This window comes from Erythrolamprus reginae, chromosome 1, assembly GCF_031021105.1.
Source record: "Erythrolamprus reginae isolate rEryReg1 chromosome 1, rEryReg1.hap1, whole genome shotgun sequence".
NCBI classification, from domain to species: domain Eukaryota; kingdom Metazoa; phylum Chordata; class Lepidosauria; order Squamata; family Dipsadidae; genus Erythrolamprus; species Erythrolamprus reginae.
In genome coordinates this window covers 358,748,446-358,770,495 of record NC_091950.1, presented here as the reverse complement: position 1 = coordinate 358,770,495, position 22,050 = coordinate 358,748,446, and the positions used below count along the sequence as shown (strand labels likewise).

Genomic DNA, 22,050 nt, shown 5'->3' with positions numbered 1-22,050 from the left:
GAGGGAGGGGCACCGATCTCTGGGGAGGCAGGGGGTCGGAATATCCCTGTGTTGCTGGGGAGAGGCAGATATGGCGGGGGCCACAGAGTTAGCCGTTCCAGGGGAACGAGGGACCGTTGCTTAATAATGGTCCCCTGTTCTGGCTCTGTGAGCCCAATCTTGGGTACTGGTGATGAGTGTAACTCTGGCCCTGGGCTCAGGTTGCTGCTGTTGAATGCCAGGTCGGTGGTTAATAAAGCTCTCCTCATCCGGGATTTGATCCTGGATGAGGAGGCCGACCTGGCATGTATTACTGAAACCTGGCTGGGCCCGGAGGGAGGTGTTCCTCTCTCTGAAATTTGCCCAGCCGGGTTTCAGATATGGCATCAACCGCGACCCCAGGGGAGGGGGGGAGGAGTGGCTATTGTAGCCAGGGAGAGCCTTTGCCTGCGTAGACTCATTGCTCCGGAAATAGCGGGTTGCGAGTCTCTCTTGATGAAGTTGGACTTAGGGGTTCAGGTGGGCTTATTTCTCACGTACCTGCCTCCCAGCTGCGTGTCAAAAGCCCTGCCTGTGCTACTCGAGGAGGTAGCCGGGTTGGCGGTAGAGTTCCCCAGACTTATTGTCTTGGGGGACTTCAATCTGCCGTCACTCGGCGAAACCTCTGGGTTGGCACAGGAGTTCATGGCCACCATGACAGCCGTGGACCTGACTCAAGTAGTTCAGGGTCCGACTCACGAGGGAGGGCACGCACCTGACATGGTATTCCTTTCCGAGCAATTGAGTAATGGTCTGAGACTAAGGGGCTTAGAAGTGTTGCCTTTGTCATGGTCAGACCATTTTCTACTACGGCTTGACTTCCTGGCTCCAATCCTCCCCCGCAGGGAGGCGGAACCAATGAAGATGTTCCGCCCCAGGCGCCTGATGGACCCAGAAGGCTTTCAGACGGCGCTTGGGGTTATTCCAGAGGCACTCGTCCACAGTTCGGCGGAGTCTCTCGCGGAGGCCTGGAACAGGGCTGCAGCGGGGGCTCTTGACCGGATTGCGCCTTTGCGACCTCTCCATGGCGCTAGACCCCGTAGAGCCCCATGGTTCAACGAGGAGCTCCGGGAGTTGAAACGCCAAAAGAGACGTCTAGAGAAGCGATGGAGGAAGAGTAGGTCTGAATCCGATCGAACACTTGTAAGAGCTTTTATTAAGACTTACAAAGTGGCGCTCAAGGCGGCAAGATGCGCGTACCATGCCGCCTTGATTGCATCAGCGGAATCCCGCCCGGCCGCTCTGTTTAGGGTGACCCGCTCCCTTCTCAACCAGGGGGGAGTTGGGGAGCCCTTACAGAGTAGTGCCGAGGATTTTAACACGTTTTTCGCTGATAAAGTCGCTCGGATCCGGGCCGATCTCGACTCCAATTGTGTAACAGAGTCGACTGACAACGAGTCAGTCGAGGTGACTGGGGCACGTACTTGTCCACCTGTCTGGGAAGAGTTTGATCTGGTGACACCTGATGAAGTGGACAAGGCCATCGGAGCTGTGAGTTCCGCCACCTGTTTACTGGATCCGTGTCCCTCCTGGTTGGTTTCGGCCAGCAGGGAGGTGACACGGAGCTGGGCCCAGGAGATTACCAACGCTTCCTTGGGGAGGGGAGTTTTTCCATCACTCTATAAAGAAGCGCTTGTGCGCCCCCTCCTCAAGAAGCCCTCCCTGGACCCAGCTGTGCTTAACAACTATCGTCCAGTCTCCAACCTTCCCTTTATGGGGAAGGTTGTCGAGAAGGTGGTGGCACTCCAGCTCCAGCGGTCCTTGGAAGAAGCCGATTATCTAGGTCCCCAGCAGTCGGGTTTCAGGGCCGGTTACAGCACGGAAACCGCTTTGGTCGCGTTGATGGATGATCTCTGGCGGGCCCGGGACAGGGGTTTATCCTCTGTCCTGGTGCTCCTTGACCTCTCAGCGGCTTTCGATACCATCGACCATGGTATCCTTCTGCACCGGCTGGAGGGGTTGGGAGTGGGAGGCACTGTCCTTCAGTGGTTCTCCTCCTACCTCTCTGGCCGGTCGCAGTCGGTGTTAGTGGGGGGTCAGAGGTCGACTCCTAGGTTTCTCCCTTGTGGGGTGCCTCAGGGGTCGGTCCTCTCCCCCCTGCTATTCAACATCTACATGAAACCGCTGGGCGAGATCATCCAAGGACATGGGGTGAGGTATCATCAATATGCGGATGATACCCAGCTTTACATCTCCACCCCATGCCCAGTCAACGAAGCGGTGAAAGTGATGTGCCGGTGCCTGGAGGCTGTTGGGGCCTGGATGGGTGTCAACAGACTCAAGCTCAACCCGGATAAGACGGAGTGGCTGTGGGTTCTGCCTCCCAAGGACAATCCCATCTGTCCGTCCATCACCCTGGGGGGGGAATTATTGACCCCCTCAGAGAGGGTCCGCAACTTGGGCGTCCTCCTCGATCCACAGCTCACATTAGAACAACATCTTTCAGCTGTGGCAAGGGGGGCGTTTGCCCAGGTTCGCCTGGTGCACCAGTTGCGGCCCTATCTGGACCGGGACTCATTGCTCACAGTCACTCATGCCCTCATCACCTCGAGATTCGACTACTGTAATGCTCTCTACATGGGGCTACCTTTGAAAAGTGTTCGGAAACTTCAGATCGTGCAAAATGCAGCTGCGAGAGCAGTCATGGGCCTACCTAGGTATGCCCATGTTTCACCATCACTCCGCAGTCTGCATTGGTTGCCGATCAATTTCCGGTCACAATTCAAAGTGTTGGTTATGACCTTTAAAGCCCTTCATGGCATCGGACCAGAATATCTCCGAGACCGCCTCCTGCCGCACGAATCCCAGCGACCGATTAGGTCCCACAGAGTGGGCCTTCTCCGGGTCCCGTCAACTAAACAATGTCGGTTGGCGGGCCCCAGGGGAAGAGCCTTCTCTGTGGCGGCCCCGGCCCTCTGGAACCAACTCCCCCCGGAGATTAGAACTGCCCCTACCCTTCCTGCCTTCCGTAAACTCCTTAAAACCCACCTTTGTCGGCAGGCATGGGGGAACTGAAACATCTCCCCCGGGCACGTTTAATTTATGCATGGTATGTCTGTGTGTGTGACTGTTAGCATATGGGGTTTTTTAAATATTTAAATATTTTAAATTTGTCTGATTGCTTATGATTTGTTTTTTACATGTTGTGAGCCGCCCCGAGTCTTCGGAGAGGGGCGGCATACAAATCTAAGTAATAAATAAATAAATAAATAAATAAATGTTACTGTGTCTTGCCTCCTTCAGCTTCAGTCTGTCCCTTGTCTGATTGATCCAGCTGAGACTGCTCCATCAGGCTAGCCCTCTTTATTGAAATTCAATAAAGTTATAAAAATAAATTAAAATGCAGAAATTTGGTAAAAGTAAGAATGGTCCAGATTTGCAAAATAAAAGTAAGTCTACAATAGAAATCCAATTGATTTCTGTATGAAATACCTGTAATAGTATTTTAGTGTAATGAACACTAAATAAATATTTCTTAGGATAAGAGCTCCCTCTTGTGGCAACAAGTATAATACATTCAGAAAGATTCTGCAAAGCAATCTAGAACTACTAATAACCACAGAAGTAAAACGTGGAATTAAATATAAAATAGTCTGTAATCTGATTAAATGTAAGATACAACAAAATAACTGATGAAACATGTAAAACAATTCTATACTCAATCACCACCAAGTTAGTATAGTCAAATATTTGTATAATTGAAGTCAGGGAAAGGAAATAATTACAATTATGGTAGTTAGTCTAAACTTTTTTTAAGCCAGCCTCAGTTTCTCATTTGGATTTCCCACATGAATGCAAGCTAAAATATATATAATTCCCACTTCAATTATTCCATGACTTTTATTGATTTTTATAAACTGTAAAAGACCAAAATAATGGAGAGGAAAAGATAAACAAAGTATGTTGTAGAGCTAACAAAGCTGCTGTAGATCATAAATTGTAAATGTTCAGCCACTAAATCCTAATGCTGGGGGAAAGGCATTGTGTAAAAAGAAGTTAACAGTTACTAAGAATATGTAATATAATAAAAGTTCAATATGGAGAGAGATGCCATCTATAAAATAATTTATTAAAAAATTCCTTATAGGCTACAGATAATGTTATTTTATTAATTATATTCCATGTTTTCTCCCATTCTATTAAATGAATGTTACGACCTACATTTTTAGCCCATGTAAGCATGGGTCCTTTTACTATTTCTTCTGGGTAATCAAAAAAGCCTCTACAGCAAGAATTTACTGTAAGGGGTCCCAATTCAAAAAGACAAGTTTAAAAATAGTTAAGAATCTTAAAAATCAAATCTTGGGCAATTGCTACTTTCAAAAGATTTCGCCATTCGCCTCATCGCAATGACAGCTGCTTCCTGTTCTATTTCAGGCTTTTTTGGCTCCATTGAAATCAAATTGAGAAAAAAAAATCCAAAATCCCTTTTTGACCGTTTTCACTCACCAGCACCAGCTTTAAATCTCTTCTTTTCTCTGTAAATTCACCTCCAGTGTGATAATCTTCCCTAATATATTTAATTCAGCTTTTCCTTACTCCATCCATTTTTAACTGTCATACCCAGTATAATCAATACTAAAGACTAAATCAGTATAAATCACATAATAAATTTATAATTCAAATAATCAATAAATGATCAATTTATAATTCAAATAATAAGACTATCAAAAGTAGTAATCATCCAAAATAATCATAATCATAACCATTTTTTATTTTTTCATCCATAATAATCATAATAATAACCTTTTTCAATTTTCTCATTCACAATTTTCTCATTCAGTTTCCTCTCCTTATCCATCATTCCATTTTAACTTTTTCATCTCTAATTTTCTTTTCAGTAATAAACTCCAATAAAATTAAGTCATTAATAATTCCAATTCATTTAGTTTCATAGTCATTTCCTTTTATAATTTGTAATTTTATGGGGAAAAACTCAGTCTCTTCCTCTTCTTTGAAGTGCTGCTATCTTCTGCTGTCTTCTGGGTTTTCAGTGTCAATGTTCTTAAAATGTCTCAAACCTCTTTTCATATTGCATTATACAATATGTTTTCAAATAATTCAGTTAGTTCCATCTTGAATAGTTTCTTCCATCCAGGCCATAGCTGACATCCTCCTTTCTCATAGAAAACAAATGTGAAGGCCAAACAGATAAGATATGCTTCCAAACCATGTCAACATATTTACATACATTGGCTGCTTTGTTTCCTCCGACCACAAGAGGGTGCTAAATAACAAATTTATTCAAATCTTCCGGTATTTATAGACTTCCTCTTCATTTAATGTGTGTAAATGGAGAAAAAAATAAAAAAAATAAAAAAGCCTCCACAGCAAGAATTTAAGGGGTCCCAATTCAAAAAGACAAGTTTAAAAATAGTTAAGAATCTTAAAAATCAAATCTTGGGCAATTGCTACTTTCAAAAGATTTCGCCTCATTGCAAGGACAGCTGCTTCCTCTTCTATTTCAGGCTGTTTTAGCTCCGTTGAAATCAAATTGAGAAAAAATAATCCAAAATCCCTTTTGACCATTTTCATTCACCAGCACCAGCTTTAAATCTCTTCTTTTCTCTGTAAGTTCACCTCCAGCTCTTTCCAGATGTTACCGATCATTTTTCCATCCTGGCGTTGCATTGTCCCCGCTTCTGTGTCGGCTCAGGCATGGCTGCCTGGCTGGCTTCACACCATAGCAGATGCGAGACTGGGCCAGTTCATCTGGTGGGGCATGCCAGCCCCTACCAGGCCCCAGGTAGCGTCCCATGCATCACCTTCCCTTCAGGAAGGATCCGGTCTGGTCCAAAAGGACCAGAACCCTCGGGCAGTGGGGATTCGGATCCTTTCCAAGGGAGAGGAAAGGCGCTTTGCTGCCATGGCCATCAAACCCTACCCCTCTTCTCCCCCAATGCAAATTTTAAAGCCACAGCTGAGCAAAGCGGCCACATCCCCCTTTCTGTCATCCCATCCCCCTGGATCCCATACCCACCCCACCAACCCTCCTGTTAGCAAGGCCGGCATCGCTCAAGGCTGGGTTGGGCCAGTGTCTCAGGGTAGAGAGTAGTTTGGATGTCTCCCCAAGCGACCGAGGCATGCCCAGCACCAACAAGGGCCAGAAGAAGCTTTAGAAGAATGAGGCTCCATAGAATCGGCCCTGGCCGCTTCTCCATCCTCTGCTGTTGTCTCTTCCTTCTCAGGCCAGGAGATCATCCAAGGGCATGGGGTGAGGTATCATCAGTACGCTGATGATACCCAGCTTTACATCTCCACCCCATGTCCAGTCAGTAAAGCAGTGGAAGTGATGTGCCCGTGCCTGGAGGCTGTTGGGGTCTGGATGGGTGTCAACAGACTCAAACTCAACCCTGATAAGATGGAGTGGCTGTGGGTTTTGCCTCCCAAGTACAATCCCATCTGTCCGTTCATCACCCTGGGGGGGGAATTATTGACCCCCTCAGAGAGGGTTCGCAACTTGGGCGTCCTCCTCGATCCACAGCTAACATTAGAAAACCATCTTTCAACTGTGGCGAGGGGGGCATTTGCCCAGGTTCACCTGGTGCACTAGTTGTGGCCCTATTTGGACCGGGAGTCACTGCTCACAGTCACTCATGCCCTCATCACCTCAAGGTTCAACTACTGTAATGCTCTGTACATGGGGCTACCTTTGAAGAGTGTTCGGAAACTTCAGATTGTGCAAAATACAGCTGCGAGAACAATCATGGGCTTCCCTAGGTATGCCCATGTTACACCAACACTCCACAGTCTGCATTGGCTGCCGATCAGTTTCCGGTCACAATTCAAAGTGTTGGTCAAGACCTATAAAGCCCTTCATGGCATCGGGCCAGAATATCTCTGAGACCGCCTTCTGCCGGTTAGGTCCCACAGAGTTGGCCTTCTCTGGGTCCCGTCGACTAAACAATGTTGTCTGGCAGGACCCAGGGGAAGAGCCTTCTCTGTGGTGGCCCCGATCCTCTGGAACCAGCTCCCCCCGGAGATTAGAACTGCCCCTAGCCTCCTTGCCTTACGTAAACTTCTTAAAACCCACCTCTGCCACCAGGCATGGGGAAACTGAGACATCTCCCCTGGGCCTCTACAGTTTATGCATGGTATGTTTGTGTGTGTTTCTTTTTAATAAGGGGTTTTTAGTGACTTTTAATTATTAGATTTGTTATATATTGTATTGTTACTGTTGTGAGCCGCCCTGAGACTACGGAGAGGGGTGGCATACAAATCTAATAAATAATAATAATAATAAAGAGTGACTGGGAGGGGAGGGTGAGGGGTGGAGCCAACCAGTGGTGAGATCACCCAACAGAGCCACAGCAGATGGCCCAAATAACCACATGTGGTTCTGGAGCCATGGGTTGCAGACACCTGTCCTAGAGAAAGTTCCATTTCTTCTTTAGGGAGCTACCATGGAATTCCATCTTGACTTTTAAAAAAACCCTACAGACAGCATTGATGTAATTTTTGGAATTAATCTACATATATGGAGATTGTGAAGGCTATACTCTATAGTCATATTCTGCTTCTAGGTTTCTAATTTGAGCTAAGTAACCCTTGAATTTCATTGAGAGCCATGCTATACTGGGTCAAAGAACTTATTGGTACCACATTTTGTTCTTACAGTGACCAATCAGAATTCAATGAAAAGCTCAGGGGCATCCTCCATCTGTTGTCTAGCAACTGTCATTAAGAAGCATACGACTACTAATACTGATAGCCATCATGACAATTGTCACTGAGAACTGTATCTTCCATGAATTTGTCTATCATCTTTTAGAGCTAGTCATTATTATGGTAGTGAATTTCAGCAGCTATCTATACATTGTGTGATAGATTTCTTCCTATCTGTCTTGCATCTCGTAGCTTCATTTTTGCTGAATCTCTTTTTTCATAACATACATACATTAAGCCTCCATCCCTACACTTTGCATTGTGCATTGGTTAAAAATCTACAATTGTAATGTTTCCTCATAGGAAACATTATATAATAATAAATTGGAGATAAATTATGAATATTATTATTTCTTATTTCTCCAAATGAGGACCATTCTGAGGATTACCACTTGGAAAGCTATACAGAGAATTATTGTTTAATATCTATTTTTTTTCTGAAATTATACATGAGCTATAATATATGGTATCATTCTAATTAGTTGAGGTCTCTTTCTCTAGTATAAATTCCTGACGAAGATGGACAGAAAAACTAGAGGTGTTCCCACTGCCACAGTGCATGTCTCTAAAGTGTAATGTTTAATTATATTATATTAGCTATGAGATTTATAAACTGCCACATTGCAGAGGTTCTAGGCTGTATTTGAAATAGGAAAAGTTGATGCTGGGTTAATACCAACATTAGTTTGTTGGTAGAGCAGGAAGGGGTGTGGTTAAGAAGTTTAATAGACAAACAAACAAACAAACAAACAAATAAATCTTGAAGCCATCCATTGCTGAAATATTGAGCTGAAATAAAAATCTTTTGATCTGACCCATAAGAAAATCACAATTTTCTTGTATCTACATAAAAATGGACTTGGAAAGTAGTTTGCAGGATTTATATTGCTAAAGTTTTAGATTCATGATTTTTTCAGAGTGTACCATAACCATGGCTATTTTGTCATTAGGAAATAGAAGCACTTGTAGCTAAACTTCACAAAGATGCGTTAGTTGTAGAGCAAGTTCGAACTTTGGTTAAAAAGGATGAAGAAACTATGACTGCAGAAACAAAAATTGTGGAAGGGTATGCTAAGGTACACAGTTTCTAAAGTTTCTTCTTTTGATGACATCATAACAAGCATGCCTACTGTTCCAATCAATTGTAATTTTGCTCCCAAAAAACTAGGGGCACTATGTCTGGACTGGAAAAACCTGGAGGACCTCCACATGAAAGCAAGAGATTTAATTTTTTTTTAATTAAAAAGGCTGTGTTAAAGAATTTTGTATATAAAAATATAATTTCTACTTGTATATCCTGTGAATAAAAAATGAAACTCTACCCTTTCTTCATTTTTGTAGCAAGTAACAGAAGAACTCAATACTGTACTGCCAACTTTGGAGAAGGCTCTTAATGCTCTTGATGCACTTGACAAAAATCACATTGCAGAAATAAAGTAAATATTGTTATTGTATTTATAATTTATTTGTTTGTCAAACATATACAAGATAGCAGATATAGGTATAAACATAAACATAAAGTAAGTACAGATACATGAGTACAATAGGACAGTAAGACAGGGATGGTAGGCATGATGGTGCACTTATACATGCCCCTTACAAACCTCTTAGGAAAGGGGTGAGGTCGAAGTAGACAGTCTAAGGTTAAAGTTTTTGGGTTTTGGGGAAGAAACCACAGAGTCGGGTAGTGAATTCCAGATATTGATCACTCTGTTTGGTGAAATATATTTTCTGCAATCGAGTTTGCACTGGTTTACATTAGGTTTTATCTATTGTGTGCTCGTATATTGTTGTGGTTGGAGTTGAAATAATCATTGACAGATAGGACAGATGATTGTGGCAGATGATTTTATGAACTACATTTAGATCGGTTCGAAGGCGATATAGCTCTAAGTTGTCTAAGCCCAAAATTTCAAGTCTGGTGGCATAAGATATTCTGTTGTGAGCGGAGGAGTGGAGGACTCTTCCTGTGAAATATTTTTGGACTCTCTCAATTGTTTTAATGTCCGATATGCAGTGCGGGTTCCAGACAGGTGAGCTGTATTCAAGAATTGGTCTAGCAAATGTTTTGTATGTTTTAGTTAGCAGTGTAATATTGCCAGATAAAATATATTATAATATTAATATTAATATTTTAATACAATAAAATATATAGTAATATTGCCAAAGTAAATATGTTGCCTTTTTCAAAGGATTTCTAAGCTGAGGATTTCTTGTCATCAAAAAGCATTAATTCATTAGTCATATTCAGTTTACACTGATGTATCCTGATTCTTGTTAATTAGCAAGAATAGTAAGATATAGCAAAAGCAATAGATGCCCTAAAAATCAGTCATCTCAATAGAAAATTGCTATTTGAATATTTCATATTATTTCTCATTTTTATATGAAAGCACAATCTCCAAGGTCAGAAATATGCATTATATTCCTTGGGCAGGCTGGCATGTTCAGTATTTTCATGTTGACCCCTAAAATTATTGTATCTTGATAACTGAATGTGAATCAGGTTGTTTTGGCAAAACAAATTGATTTTGAATATAATATATTTTGTGCTCTTTTTCTGTATAATTCAGAGTATATACTCATCCTCCTCCACTTGTTTTAACTGTTATGAATGCAGTCTGTATTCTCCTTCAAAAGAAACCAAGCTGGGCAACAGCAAAATTATTACTTTCAGATCCAGGATTCCTTAAAAAGTTGATTACAATTGACAAAGATAATTTACCAGAAAAGGTAAAAGAGTTCATTTGCAAATAGATTGACTGTTTTGAAAATGAAACACATTTCCCGAGGTCTGACTTGGAATTTCATTGCCACCAGAATCCAACTAATTTTTCCTTACTAGATTGTAAGATATCTTCTGAATGTAACAGATGCAAATAACACATTGTAGTCAGTTTAATCTTTTACAGTCTTAATTATATTGTGGAAAATTAGTTCCTCGTCCATTTACATTGCTTTTTGCTGTGTTATTCATCACAGGACAACTGTTTTTCATTCCATATGTAAGGATTCTGTTGGTGGGAGTTTGAGACAAAGGCCTCAGGAGTAGAATTCTAGTTCATATATAATAAACTATCTCTCATAGCTTTTAAATGGGTAGTAAAATATAGATATTAGTTATTGATTGAAGATATGGAAGAAAATCTGTTACACTTGTCATTTTATTATTTATTTATAATTAATTATTTTGTATTCATTTTAGGTTTTTGTGCAATTAAAAAAATATGTGAGGTCACCTGATTTCAGTCCAGTGAAAGTGGGGCTTGTGTCTGCTGCATGTTGCTCCATATGCCAGTGGATTTTAGCTCTGGATCACTATCATATTGTTAAAAGGGTATATTTCCAATTATTTTTAAAACAATCCATTGTATTTGACAGATTGTATTTATAAAGGGAAACATTCCACCTAATTCTGGAATACATTGCTGATTTCTGTTAAAGGTATTTTATTCAGAATTGTCAGAAGTAAAACAATTCCAATTGTCTTCTTATTTTCTATTTACTTTTCTGCTATTTTAATTGTTTACCATAAAACAAGGCAGCTCAGTAAAGGAAGGCCTGGAAGCATACCTGAAATATACAGCAATCCTATTTTAATTTTTTATTAAGCAACTAATTGATTTTTTTTCATTATCTCCATTTTTCATCACCAGAAGATAGTTTAAAGTAACCTTCTAGTCTCTAGATTGACCTGACAAGAAATGGATCAGCTTATCCTTTCATTAAGAAAATAGTGTTAAAGACAACTTATATATCCTGTTCCAAGAGATTCAATCGTGTCAGTCATAAAACTTGGTTTCAATTGTATGTGTTTGCAACTATTAAAAGTGTTTAGTTGTAGCTTTAGGTTTACACGTTGTCTGTTTTTTAGTCTGGTCTACCTTTTAGGACCAGTTGATCAAAGTCTTTCCTCTGGGACAAGTTGGTAAATGAAGTAATGCCTTCAGATTTGTGAGAAGGGAGAAGAGTTTCTGAAATAGGACGGCTTCACTTTGGGCTCCTATTCCATAATCAAAAATGACATAAATTGTTCTGAATTAGTCTTGATTCCCAAACTGAGGATTGGCCAGATGAAATCACTCTGGTTGTTCTGGGGAGCCGAGAAAAACCTAGACAGACTTTCAATATCATTCACATTCTTTTGATTCAGAAAATCAGAATATTGCCACAGGGAGATGCGAAACACTCATTATGGTATAAGCAATGTGAAATAATTAGGATTCCTACTACATTACAGATGATATACATTTGCTATTGAAAGCTATTCCAGAACTTGTGCTTTTATTAAAATTAAACTGAAGACTAGAAATAAGTTCTCATAGAGATGCTGCTTTCAGGAAAATCCTTCACGTGCAGTTAGAAATATCAATATAATGATTATTACTTGGTCATATATAAATTAATATGCCTACATCAAGACATTTATTAACTCTAGAAATTTCATATTGAATTGTAAATATACCTTGTTTTTTTTTTAGTTTGTAGATCCAAAGCAAGCAAAGGTAACGGAAGCAGAGGAATTAATGAATCGTGCAGTTACTAAATTAGCTGAAAAACAAAGATGTTTAGCTCTGGTAAAATAGATGTCTTTAACATATGCCATCATATTTACATAATTTGTTAAATAATAGAAAATGTATATGCATCTGAGTAATCCATATTGTTTTAATATAAATATTTCCTTTGCTGAAGATAAAGTCATCTTTATTAGCTAGAATAATATGTTAACTCTCAGTGTTTATATATTGTATATTTAATCACATTGTAACTCTAAATGACATTTTCTTTCACCATTGTACTTAAGAGTGTTTTAGTTTGAGTAGAGAGAGTGAAGAAATATTGATGGAAATAGTTTGTTTCTAGAATTATCTAAGAATCCTAAATTATCTTAAATAGTTTATAATAAGTTCTTTTCAGTGTTCTCTGTACTTCATATGAATTCTTGCATAGAGATTCATTCAGAAGATGTTGGAAAGACGAGCCTTTTGGTGGGAGACAGTACCAAACTCCTTGCACATGCATAAAAGAAATGGTTTTCACTATGCTTCCTATTTCTTTTCGTTGCCACAGCAACAGAATTGCTTGGTGCATGGTGCATTCTGACATCTATTTAGGGATACTTCTACTTTTATTCATGGCCCTCACTTCTTTTTGTTCAACTCCAACAATTTGGATCCCTCATTTTTCCACACCTTCTTTGCCTTAATTTCATTTATCCTAATCTAAAATTTTAATTTTATTTATCCTAATCTAAAATAAAATTTAGCAGAAGCTAGTCAGTCCGCTATTCCAGCTGTATATCTAATGATTACAATTGGAATTTGGATTTTAAGGTCATTTTCATTCTACTGATGTATTCATTATTAACCACCTTCTTGACTTCGGTGTGCTTGATGTTGCCTGAAGGATGCCCAGGTATTTATTTATTTGTCTTGATCTTCTTCATCTTGATGTTATTTTGATAGGACATCTTGATGCCTTCAATTTTCACTATTTTTCCACTGGTGGTGATATGTGGGACATATGTCCCCTCTCCTTTTCTCTCATAATAAAGTGAGAATAAACTATTTGGTTTATTGTACTTGCAATCTTTTTATGATACTGATTTTATTGTAATTCCTATGTGTGATTCTTGTGAACTGCCCACTGTAGTTGGGAATCGAGTAGCATACAATTATTAGTAGTATGTTTGGTCACACACACACAAAGCCCAACTTCACTGTGATTAGGTAAAAAATTTCATAGATCAACTCAAAAAATTTGAAGATATGCTACCGAAAATGAGTCCCCTGTTACAGGGGGAAGAGCAAAGAGGCTATCACCTTAACAGGAGCATCCATGATACAGATAGGATAAATCTTAATACCTCCTTCAGCAATTGATACAACTTCTACTGAAAAGAGAACTCTCTTCTGTTCTTCAAATTAGGAACATGGAACATCAATGACTTAAATCTAGGGAAGCTGAACATTTTCAAGAACAAAATGTATAGGCTTAACAATGATATACTAGACATCGATGAAATTCATTGGACTGGCTGTGACTTCCTCAACTCTGATGGTCATATCATATGCTACTCTGGCAATGATACCATCAGAAGAAGAGGAGTGGGTTTCATGCTGCAAAAAAGTGAAAAGAACCATAGAAACTTTTTGAACAGTCAGTGATAGTATAATAGCAATATGCATAGTAACATAATAATTCTGCAAGTTTATGCTCTTACTGCAGACTCAGCAGTAGAGAACATCAAAGAATTATATCCTGAAATTCAGGAAACTGAAACAAACACAAAATAATAAAAGGCTAAAATAGAAAAGTCCTTCAGTATATCATTAAACACAGGTCTCCATTTAAACCACACAGTTGATTACTAAAAATCATACAGCTATAGTTAAGCAAGCAGTGATTATAAACAGACCTGCTGAATTTGCTCAGAAAACTCATGCATAATTATGTGATCATAGTTTTGTTGAGAGTCTGGATAGTAGTCCTGTAAAAGCCTCATAGTAGATATTATTAAGTTTCTTGTAAAACATTATGCAAATATAGCAAATACAGTAATACTGATTCAGTAGAGTTTTTAAGTAGAGTTTTCTCATTTAGAATTTTTTAAATTTCTAATTTTTCAGATCGAACAGCATCAACAAAATTTAGAAGCATTGTATGATGAAAGTATTGCTGAACAGGAAAAACTTGCAGCCCGAAAAATTCAAACAACTCGTCGTTTACATAGTGCATCTATATTAAGCATAGCTCTAAAGGATGAAATGGTATTACCTTTTAAATCTGCTTTAATGATTAAGTTCAAAATTCATTCTTTATATTTTCTATTGCTACTTCTCACTGAATCTTTCCCATGTTATATACTTAAGCATTGGGTTATATTTTATATGCAATAGTGATTTTCTTCACTGTTCTTATCTGAAATCTCATATCTGAGATTCCTATGTGACCAATGTACTGTTAATTCAAAAATAAATACATTTCAGCTTGTCTTCATTAATGATATAGCAACCTTGTGATATGCATATACATGTATATTGATACTGTCTGACGTAGTAGGAATTTACTAAATAAATAATCATGAGGTTGTGACATACAACTTAATAAAAACAAAAAGTGAGCCAGGATGGCTAGAGTGCTGTACTGCAGGCCACTGAAGCTGACTGTAGATCTGTAGGTCAGCGGTTCAAATCTCATCACCGGCTCAAGGTTGACTCAACCTTCCATCCTTCCGAGGTGGGTAAAATGAGGAGCCGGATTGTGGGGGCAATATGCTGGCTCTGTTAAAAAGTGCTATTGCTAACTTGTTGTAAGCCGCCATGAGTGTAAGGAGAAGGACGGCATAAAAATCGAATAAATAAATAAATAAAAGAAAGCTATCTGTTTTTCAAAAATCCAATATTAACACCATCATGGTTATAGTTGATGTTACTACATTCAGAATAATTTCTATAATACTGTGGTCATTGTGCTTCAGGGGAAAAAAACAGAACTGGAAAATATGCAAAACTAATTTATACAAAATATGCAAAAAATAATTTATAAAGTTCTTTCTTAACTTTCCTGTGAAGAAAGACTACAAAAAGGTATATATATACCTTTACAGTATATTATGATGAGTAAACTTTTCCCATACATGTATGTATGTATGTATGTATGTATGTTTGCATGCATGTGTGTGTGTGTCTACACGTATGTGAAAAGTTTGCTCATCATACTACAACCCAGAAATATTCAATTATTTAGTGTGGTAGGAGGTTTCAGAGAGAAAAAACTACTTTCAATTCAGATTAGAGCTGGAAGAGACATTGGAGATCCCTAGTCAAAGACTCTAGACCAGTGTTTTTCAACCTTTTTTCTTCACGGGAACCCTTTGGTGTTGTCAAATTTCTGGTGGAAGCCTGGTTGAAAAACACTGCATTAAGTTGTATATCCTGAAGCTGAAATAAAATTCTTTTATTGGCCAAGTGTGATTGGACACACAAGGAATTTATCTTTGGTGCATATGCTTTGGTACACAAAAAGAGATACATTTGTCAAGAATCATGTGGTACAACACTTAATGATTTTCATAGGGGTCAAATAAGCAATCAAGAAACAATCAATATAAATCATAAGGATACAAGCAACAAGTTACAGTCATAGTCATAAGTGATCAGTGATAGGAATGATGAGAAGACTAATAGTAATAGCAATGCAGCCTTAGAGGATGGAGGCAGAATCAGCAAGTGCTGCTACTGCATGGGGGTCCGTGGTTGCGGAGTAGCAGAGAGTGGGCGAGAGGGAGGCTGTGCTGCGTACCCGCACCAGGAGTGCCGGGCTGAGCAGGGCAATAAGCTGAGGTCCTTCGCTCCATTCCGCCTGCTTTCCCTCCCCATTTTTTGGCGGCTGTGGGGGCCGGCGGGAGGGTGGGAGTGAAGGCAAAGCCAGAGCGGACGCCTTCTTCACTCCTCCTGCCCTCTCAGGCCTCGAGTGTGAGGGGAGTAGTAGGGCGCATTCTCTTATAGTGCACTATGCAGGGAAAAGGGAGATAACGAATTGGCCTCTTGGCCGAGCATAGCGGCATATACGCAGGCACGGGAAGGAGGCGTGAGGAGGAGCGGGAAAGAACCTTGAGCCGCCTGGCGCCCCTCGGCCCTGGACTGGGAAGCTCTACGGCAGTGCTGGAGAGGCAACCATTCCCACCTCCTCTTCTTCCTCCTCCTCCTGCCACTGCAGACCGCGCTTTGGCTCTGCTGGTGCTGCAAGGAGCTAAAGGCACACTGCCGCTGCTGTCGGCACCAACACCGCCGCTGCTGCCACTCCTCCTCCTGCTTGGTGGCTCCCTATGCTGAGCATGATTGATCTGCCAGACACGAGATGGAGGAAGAGGCTGCCCCGCTGCAGAAGCGGGCGGGATTGCCTTCTTATTAAGTCGCAGAATCCCTGGCTGGCCCTTGTAGAACCCTTGGGTTCCATGGAACCCTGGTTGAAAAACAGTGCTCTATACCATTTCAGTTTCCAGTTTCTGTCCAGTTTCTTCTTAAAAACCTCCGGTGATGAAGCACCCACAACAGCTGTTTTACTGGTTAATTGTTGTCACTATTAGGAAGTTTCTTCTTAATTCCATGTTGCTTCTCTCTTTGATTAGTTTCCATCCATTGCTTCTTGTCCTACACTCTGGTGCTTTGAAAAATAAGTTGACCTCTTCTTTTTGGCAGCCTCTCAAATATTGGAATACAGTGGCACCTCTACTTATAAACTTAATTCATTCCGTGACCAGGTTCTTAAGTAGAAAAGTTTGTAAGAAGAAGCTATTTTTTCCATAGGAATCAATGTAAAAGCAAATAATGTGTGCAATTGGGGAAACTACAGGGAGGGTGGAGGCCCTGTTTTCTCCCAGGAGATTCCTAGAGAGGTCCCATGCAGACTTCTCCCGGCCTTTCCTGGTTACAGTTTCGGAGGTTCGGGTTTGTAAGTGGAAAATGGTTCTTGAGAAGAGGCAAAAAAATCTTGAACACCCGGTTCTTATCTAGAAAAGTTCATAAGTAGAGGCGTACTATACTGTTATCATGTCACCCCTAGTCCTTCTTTTCTCTAGAGTAGCCATACCCAAATCCTGCAATATTTTAGTCTCCAGGCCTTTAATCATCTTGGTTGCTCTTCTCTGCACTTTTTCCAAAGTTTCAACATCTTTTTTGTAATGTGGTAACCAAAACTGAATGCAGTATTCCAATGTGGCCTTACAAGGTTTTATAAAGTGGTATTAATACTTCATTGGATTTTGATTCATAAAACATTGCAAAACTTGCTATGGCAAGAATAATGATGGACATAAAATTGGATAGTTTTGAAAGAGTATGATCACTTTCATGGAGAATAAAGTATTGCATATTGTAGCTACTTGTTATGATGGCTACTTACTGTTTCTAAGATAAAGAAATGCCAGTGATCAACAAATAATTGATGTACACATCTAGTTGGAAGCCTTATAATCTTCTAATTGATATTTGGTTTGTATGGTGGATGAGATTAGATTATCAGAACAGGCAAAAGAGGACAACAAAATATTGGTAGTGATGACAATGAGGAAAAAAGAAGACACATTCTTTATTTTCTTAGAAATGCACTTTTCAATTTTACACAATAATATATGAGGAGTCATGTTATCTACAGACTTACAATGATTATAGAATTGAAACCAATTGCTGGAATCAAGAAATAAATTTAATCTGTTGAGCGTGTTGACAGTTGAGGAAAATAAAGAAGCAATTTCTAAGGTCAGAGTACACAAATGTTTGAATGACTATTGTTGTGAAAGCAAAAATACAAGATACAGTACTGAATAGAGCTGGAAAAGGAAGGACATGAAAACAAAAAGGAGGACATGTCCTTTATTTGTCCAATGTTGAGTAACACTAGGTGAGGTGGGCCTTTGACCTGAACCAGTCTAACAATGGCAATTATTATTTTGTTCCTAATATAGTTGAGAGAATAAAATGTGTTCGCATTAGCCTTAGACATTAGTATTTAGTTCATATTTCAGTGATTGTCAAGTTTTTCTTTGTTAAATAAATGGTTCTTATCCATAGGTTTGGAGACATGAAATTTTCAATCATTTTAGTGAAGAAAGTAAAACAAGCCAATGTTATAAACAATAGAATGGAATTCCTTTAGTATGATTAGATGACCTTTAGAAGTTAATAGCCTGGTTTTCTTTGTTTCTGCTTTCCATTAATGTTCTCTTGATTAGATATGGTAAGAATGCACCATCTCACAACATTTCTTATGGCACTTTAAGAAGTGGGTAACATAAAACTCCTGACATTTGACTTCATTTAATTATGAGTTCTATACCATATAAGTTAAGCAAACCAGCAAGACTAATATTCATATTTATGATACATATCTATGTATTTTTCTTCCTTAGGAACGCTGGAGAGAATCTGTTGATAACCTTGATCAAAGATTGCAAGCAATTGTAGGGGATATCCTTATATCAGCAGCTTGTATTGTCTACAGTGGAATGTTATCACCAGAGTATCGTCAACAGCTAGTCAATGACAGTTTGAAACTATGCAGTGATAACGATATTTTGGTCTCCCCAAATTACTCATTGGTTAACTGCATGACAGAAAAGAATGAGGTAGCGAACACAGAGAAAAAATAAGAATGGAATTGGTTTATTTATAATTTATCTAAAAACTATTCTGAAATGTAACGTTTCCTTTTTAGATTACACTTTCTATCAGTTAAAATGATTAATAAATAGTTGTATTTATTAGAATTTCTTTGAGAAAATATACTTCATGATTTATATGATTGTTCATTATTTCCATAATTAGTACATATGGGAGCGGGATATTATAGGCAAGATTATAAATCTATAAAATAATTTTATAGGTTCGCAGGTGGCAAAATGCAGGTTTGCCAAATGATCAATACTCCACAGAAAATGCAATACTTATTAGACATGGACAACGGTGGCCTTTACTAATTGATCCAGAAAAGCAAGCTTACAAATGGATACATGAAATGGAAGGCAGCAAATTGCGACAAATCAATGCTAGAGATACCAATTACTTAAAAACAATTGAATATTCTTTGCAGTTTGGTGAAGCAGTCCTTTTGCAGGTAATTTGACTTCAACACAGACAGCACATCCAACATACAAATGAAGAAAAATATAATGCAATCAGTGCAAAAGATGAACACCTACACTATAACATAAGAGGTTTTGAAGAACTGTAATTCCCTATTTACTATTAAAAGACTTTTTTTAAAAGATAGGGCTGATTTTACTAATTAATATTGAGTATAAATTAAAAGTTAAAATTTTGAAAACTATTCAACTCCAGGTTTCAAAATGGTATAGGCAGGATCCTTCTTTCCATGGTTCATTCTTTCTTTCTTTCTTTCTTTCTTTCTTTCTTTCTTTCTTTCTTTCTTTCTTTCTTTCTTTCCAGGAAATAATAATAATATAATAATAATAATAATAATAATAATAATAATAATAATAATAATAATAATTTATTAGATTTGTATGCCGCCCCTCTCCGAAGACTCGGTGTGACTCACAACAATAATAAAAACAGTGTTACAGTGGAACAAATCTAATATTAAAAAAGAAAAAACATATAAGATCCCATCATTTAAAACCAAACAAAACATACATACCAAACATAAAATATAAAAGCCTGGGGGAGATGTCTCAGTTCCCCCATGCCTGGCAATATAGGTGGGTCTTGAGTAATTTACAAAAAACAAGGAGGGTGGGGGCAGTTCTAATCTCTGGGGGGAGTTGATTCCAGAGGGCCGGGGCCGCCACAGAGAAGGCTCTTCCCCTGGGGCCTGCCAAACGACATTGTGTAGGAGAAGGCCAACTCTGTGGGACCTTATCAGTCGCTGGGATTCGTGCGGTAGCAGGTGGTTCCGGAGGTACTCTGGTCCAATGCCATGTAGGGCTTTAAAGGTCATAACCAACACTTTGAATTGTGACTGGAAACTGATCGGCAGCCCGTGCAGGCCACGGAGTGTTGTAGAAACGTGGGCGAATCTGGGAAGCCCCATGATGGCTCTCGTGACCGCATTCTGCATGATCTGAAGTTTCCGAACACTTTTCAAAGGGAGCCCCATGTAGAGAGCATTATAGTAATCGAACCTCGAGGTGATGAGGGCATGAGGAAGAAAGAATATGTATTTATTTAACAAATTTATAAGGCTGACCATTTATCAACCATTCTTCATCAAAAAAGAGCAAAGTATAAAGTATCTTAATTACTATAGGAAGTGTCTTTTTTAAAGAACAGGAAAGTTACTTACTGTATGTAATATTGACTATAGTCTTGTATTTTTTAGGATTTTCCTGAAACATTGGATTCAAATATAAAATCAATCTTAAGCAAGGACATCTACAAAAAAGGAGGACAAGAATTCATTAGAATAGGAGATTCTGAAATTCAGTACAATTCAGACTTTCGGTAATTACTTATATAAATTGAATAACTTTAAGCATGCACTTTATGTTCAACCTAACAAGAATTTGTACACAATACTAGAATGAGGGGGCACTCCCTAAAGCTCAAAAGTAAGAAAGTGAGGACAAATAAAGGGAAATATTTCTTTACCCAGAGAGTCATTGGTTTATGGAATTCACTTCCAGAAGAGGTCATGACAGCTGTCAGCCTGGATAGCTTCAATGCAGGATTAGACAGATTCACGGATTCCAGGTGTATCAGTGGTTATTGAAATGGATGTCCAAGTGCTCTTCTATGTTGATTGAGGCAGGCAGGATTCCCTTGGGTATCATTTGTTGGGGGTCAAGGGAGGGTTTTCCCTTCTCTTTCTGCTCAAGATCCCCATGTACAATTGGTGGTCCACTGAGTGACACAGAATGCTGGACTCGATGGGCTTTGGCCTGATTCAACATGGCTCTTCTTATGTTCTTATGAAAACCATGAGTTATGCACTATTCAATCCAGTGCAATTCACAAACAACAGAGCTACGAAAACTATCTAGCACTTTGGATTCTAGGAGAAAAATTGCTTTAGAGCACATGTGTATACTGATATGTATCATCAGTCAGTAATGCTTTATACTTTATAATGCATATTTTCCCATGATTATGCATTTTATTATTATTTATGTGATTATGTTACAGAAGAAAATGAATCTGAAAAAAGATGCAGCTATTTTAAGGGGTTAACAATAGATAATGTGTGAGTACTCCTGTACAATTCTAAAGCACTTTTCTCTTTGAGTATCCTAACAGCTACCTCAATGGGCATTCATAGATTACTTTTCTAGTGAAATTCATATTGATGTGTTAGAACTAAGAATCATTGATGAAGATCATTAAATCATCTCAGCATACTTACCTGCAATATTTGGCCCTAGTGCTTGCCTTTCCCTTATATTGAATAATATAAAAATACAAAAGGGGTATTTTTCTTCACATTAAAACTTAAGGCAAGACGTATGTTTATCATATGTCTGTGTTCTTTTTGCCGTATAACTGAAAGCTTAGACGATTTTTAAACTGTCTAAAAATAGCAGGGTGGGAAAGAAACCTGCCTTTTGCACTCCACATTTCATTTGTCAACTCTATTCTTCCAGACAACAGAGAAGAAGTTAGAGAAAGAGCGGAAACTACTTCCATATGCCATATTCTCAAAAGAATATGCTTTAATACTGTAGTGTTTTATAACAGGGCATGTGAATATCTAGGTTGTTTTTTTTTTAAAAAATTAATTTTTATTTTCATATCTAGTTAATCAATAATTAATTAGTGAGAGAGAATGATCATGGGACTAGAAACTAAACATGAAGAGACTGAGACATACAAAATATACAGAATAAAAAAAAGAAACCAAGTAGGAAAG

General features: G+C 39.0%; 1 protein-coding gene across 1 annotated transcript in view; it reads left to right on the top strand.

Annotated features, from left to right (window-relative positions):
* Positions 1 to 22,050, top strand: part of DNAH14 (dynein axonemal heavy chain 14) — a 217,941-nt gene that overhangs the window by 149,290 nt on the left and 46,601 nt on the right. The window contains exons 58-66 of the mRNA XM_070728172.1: positions 8,634 to 8,759; positions 9,025 to 9,119; positions 10,257 to 10,416; positions 10,889 to 11,020; positions 12,165 to 12,260; positions 14,316 to 14,456; positions 18,599 to 18,814; positions 19,072 to 19,302; positions 20,527 to 20,648. Of these exons, the coding sequence (XP_070584273.1) occupies positions 8,634 to 8,759; positions 9,025 to 9,119; positions 10,257 to 10,416; positions 10,889 to 11,020; positions 12,165 to 12,260; positions 14,316 to 14,456; positions 18,599 to 18,814; positions 19,072 to 19,302; positions 20,527 to 20,648 (1,319 nt within the window). The remainder of the gene's footprint in view (positions 1 to 8,633; positions 8,760 to 9,024; positions 9,120 to 10,256; positions 10,417 to 10,888; positions 11,021 to 12,164; positions 12,261 to 14,315; positions 14,457 to 18,598; positions 18,815 to 19,071; positions 19,303 to 20,526; positions 20,649 to 22,050) is intronic.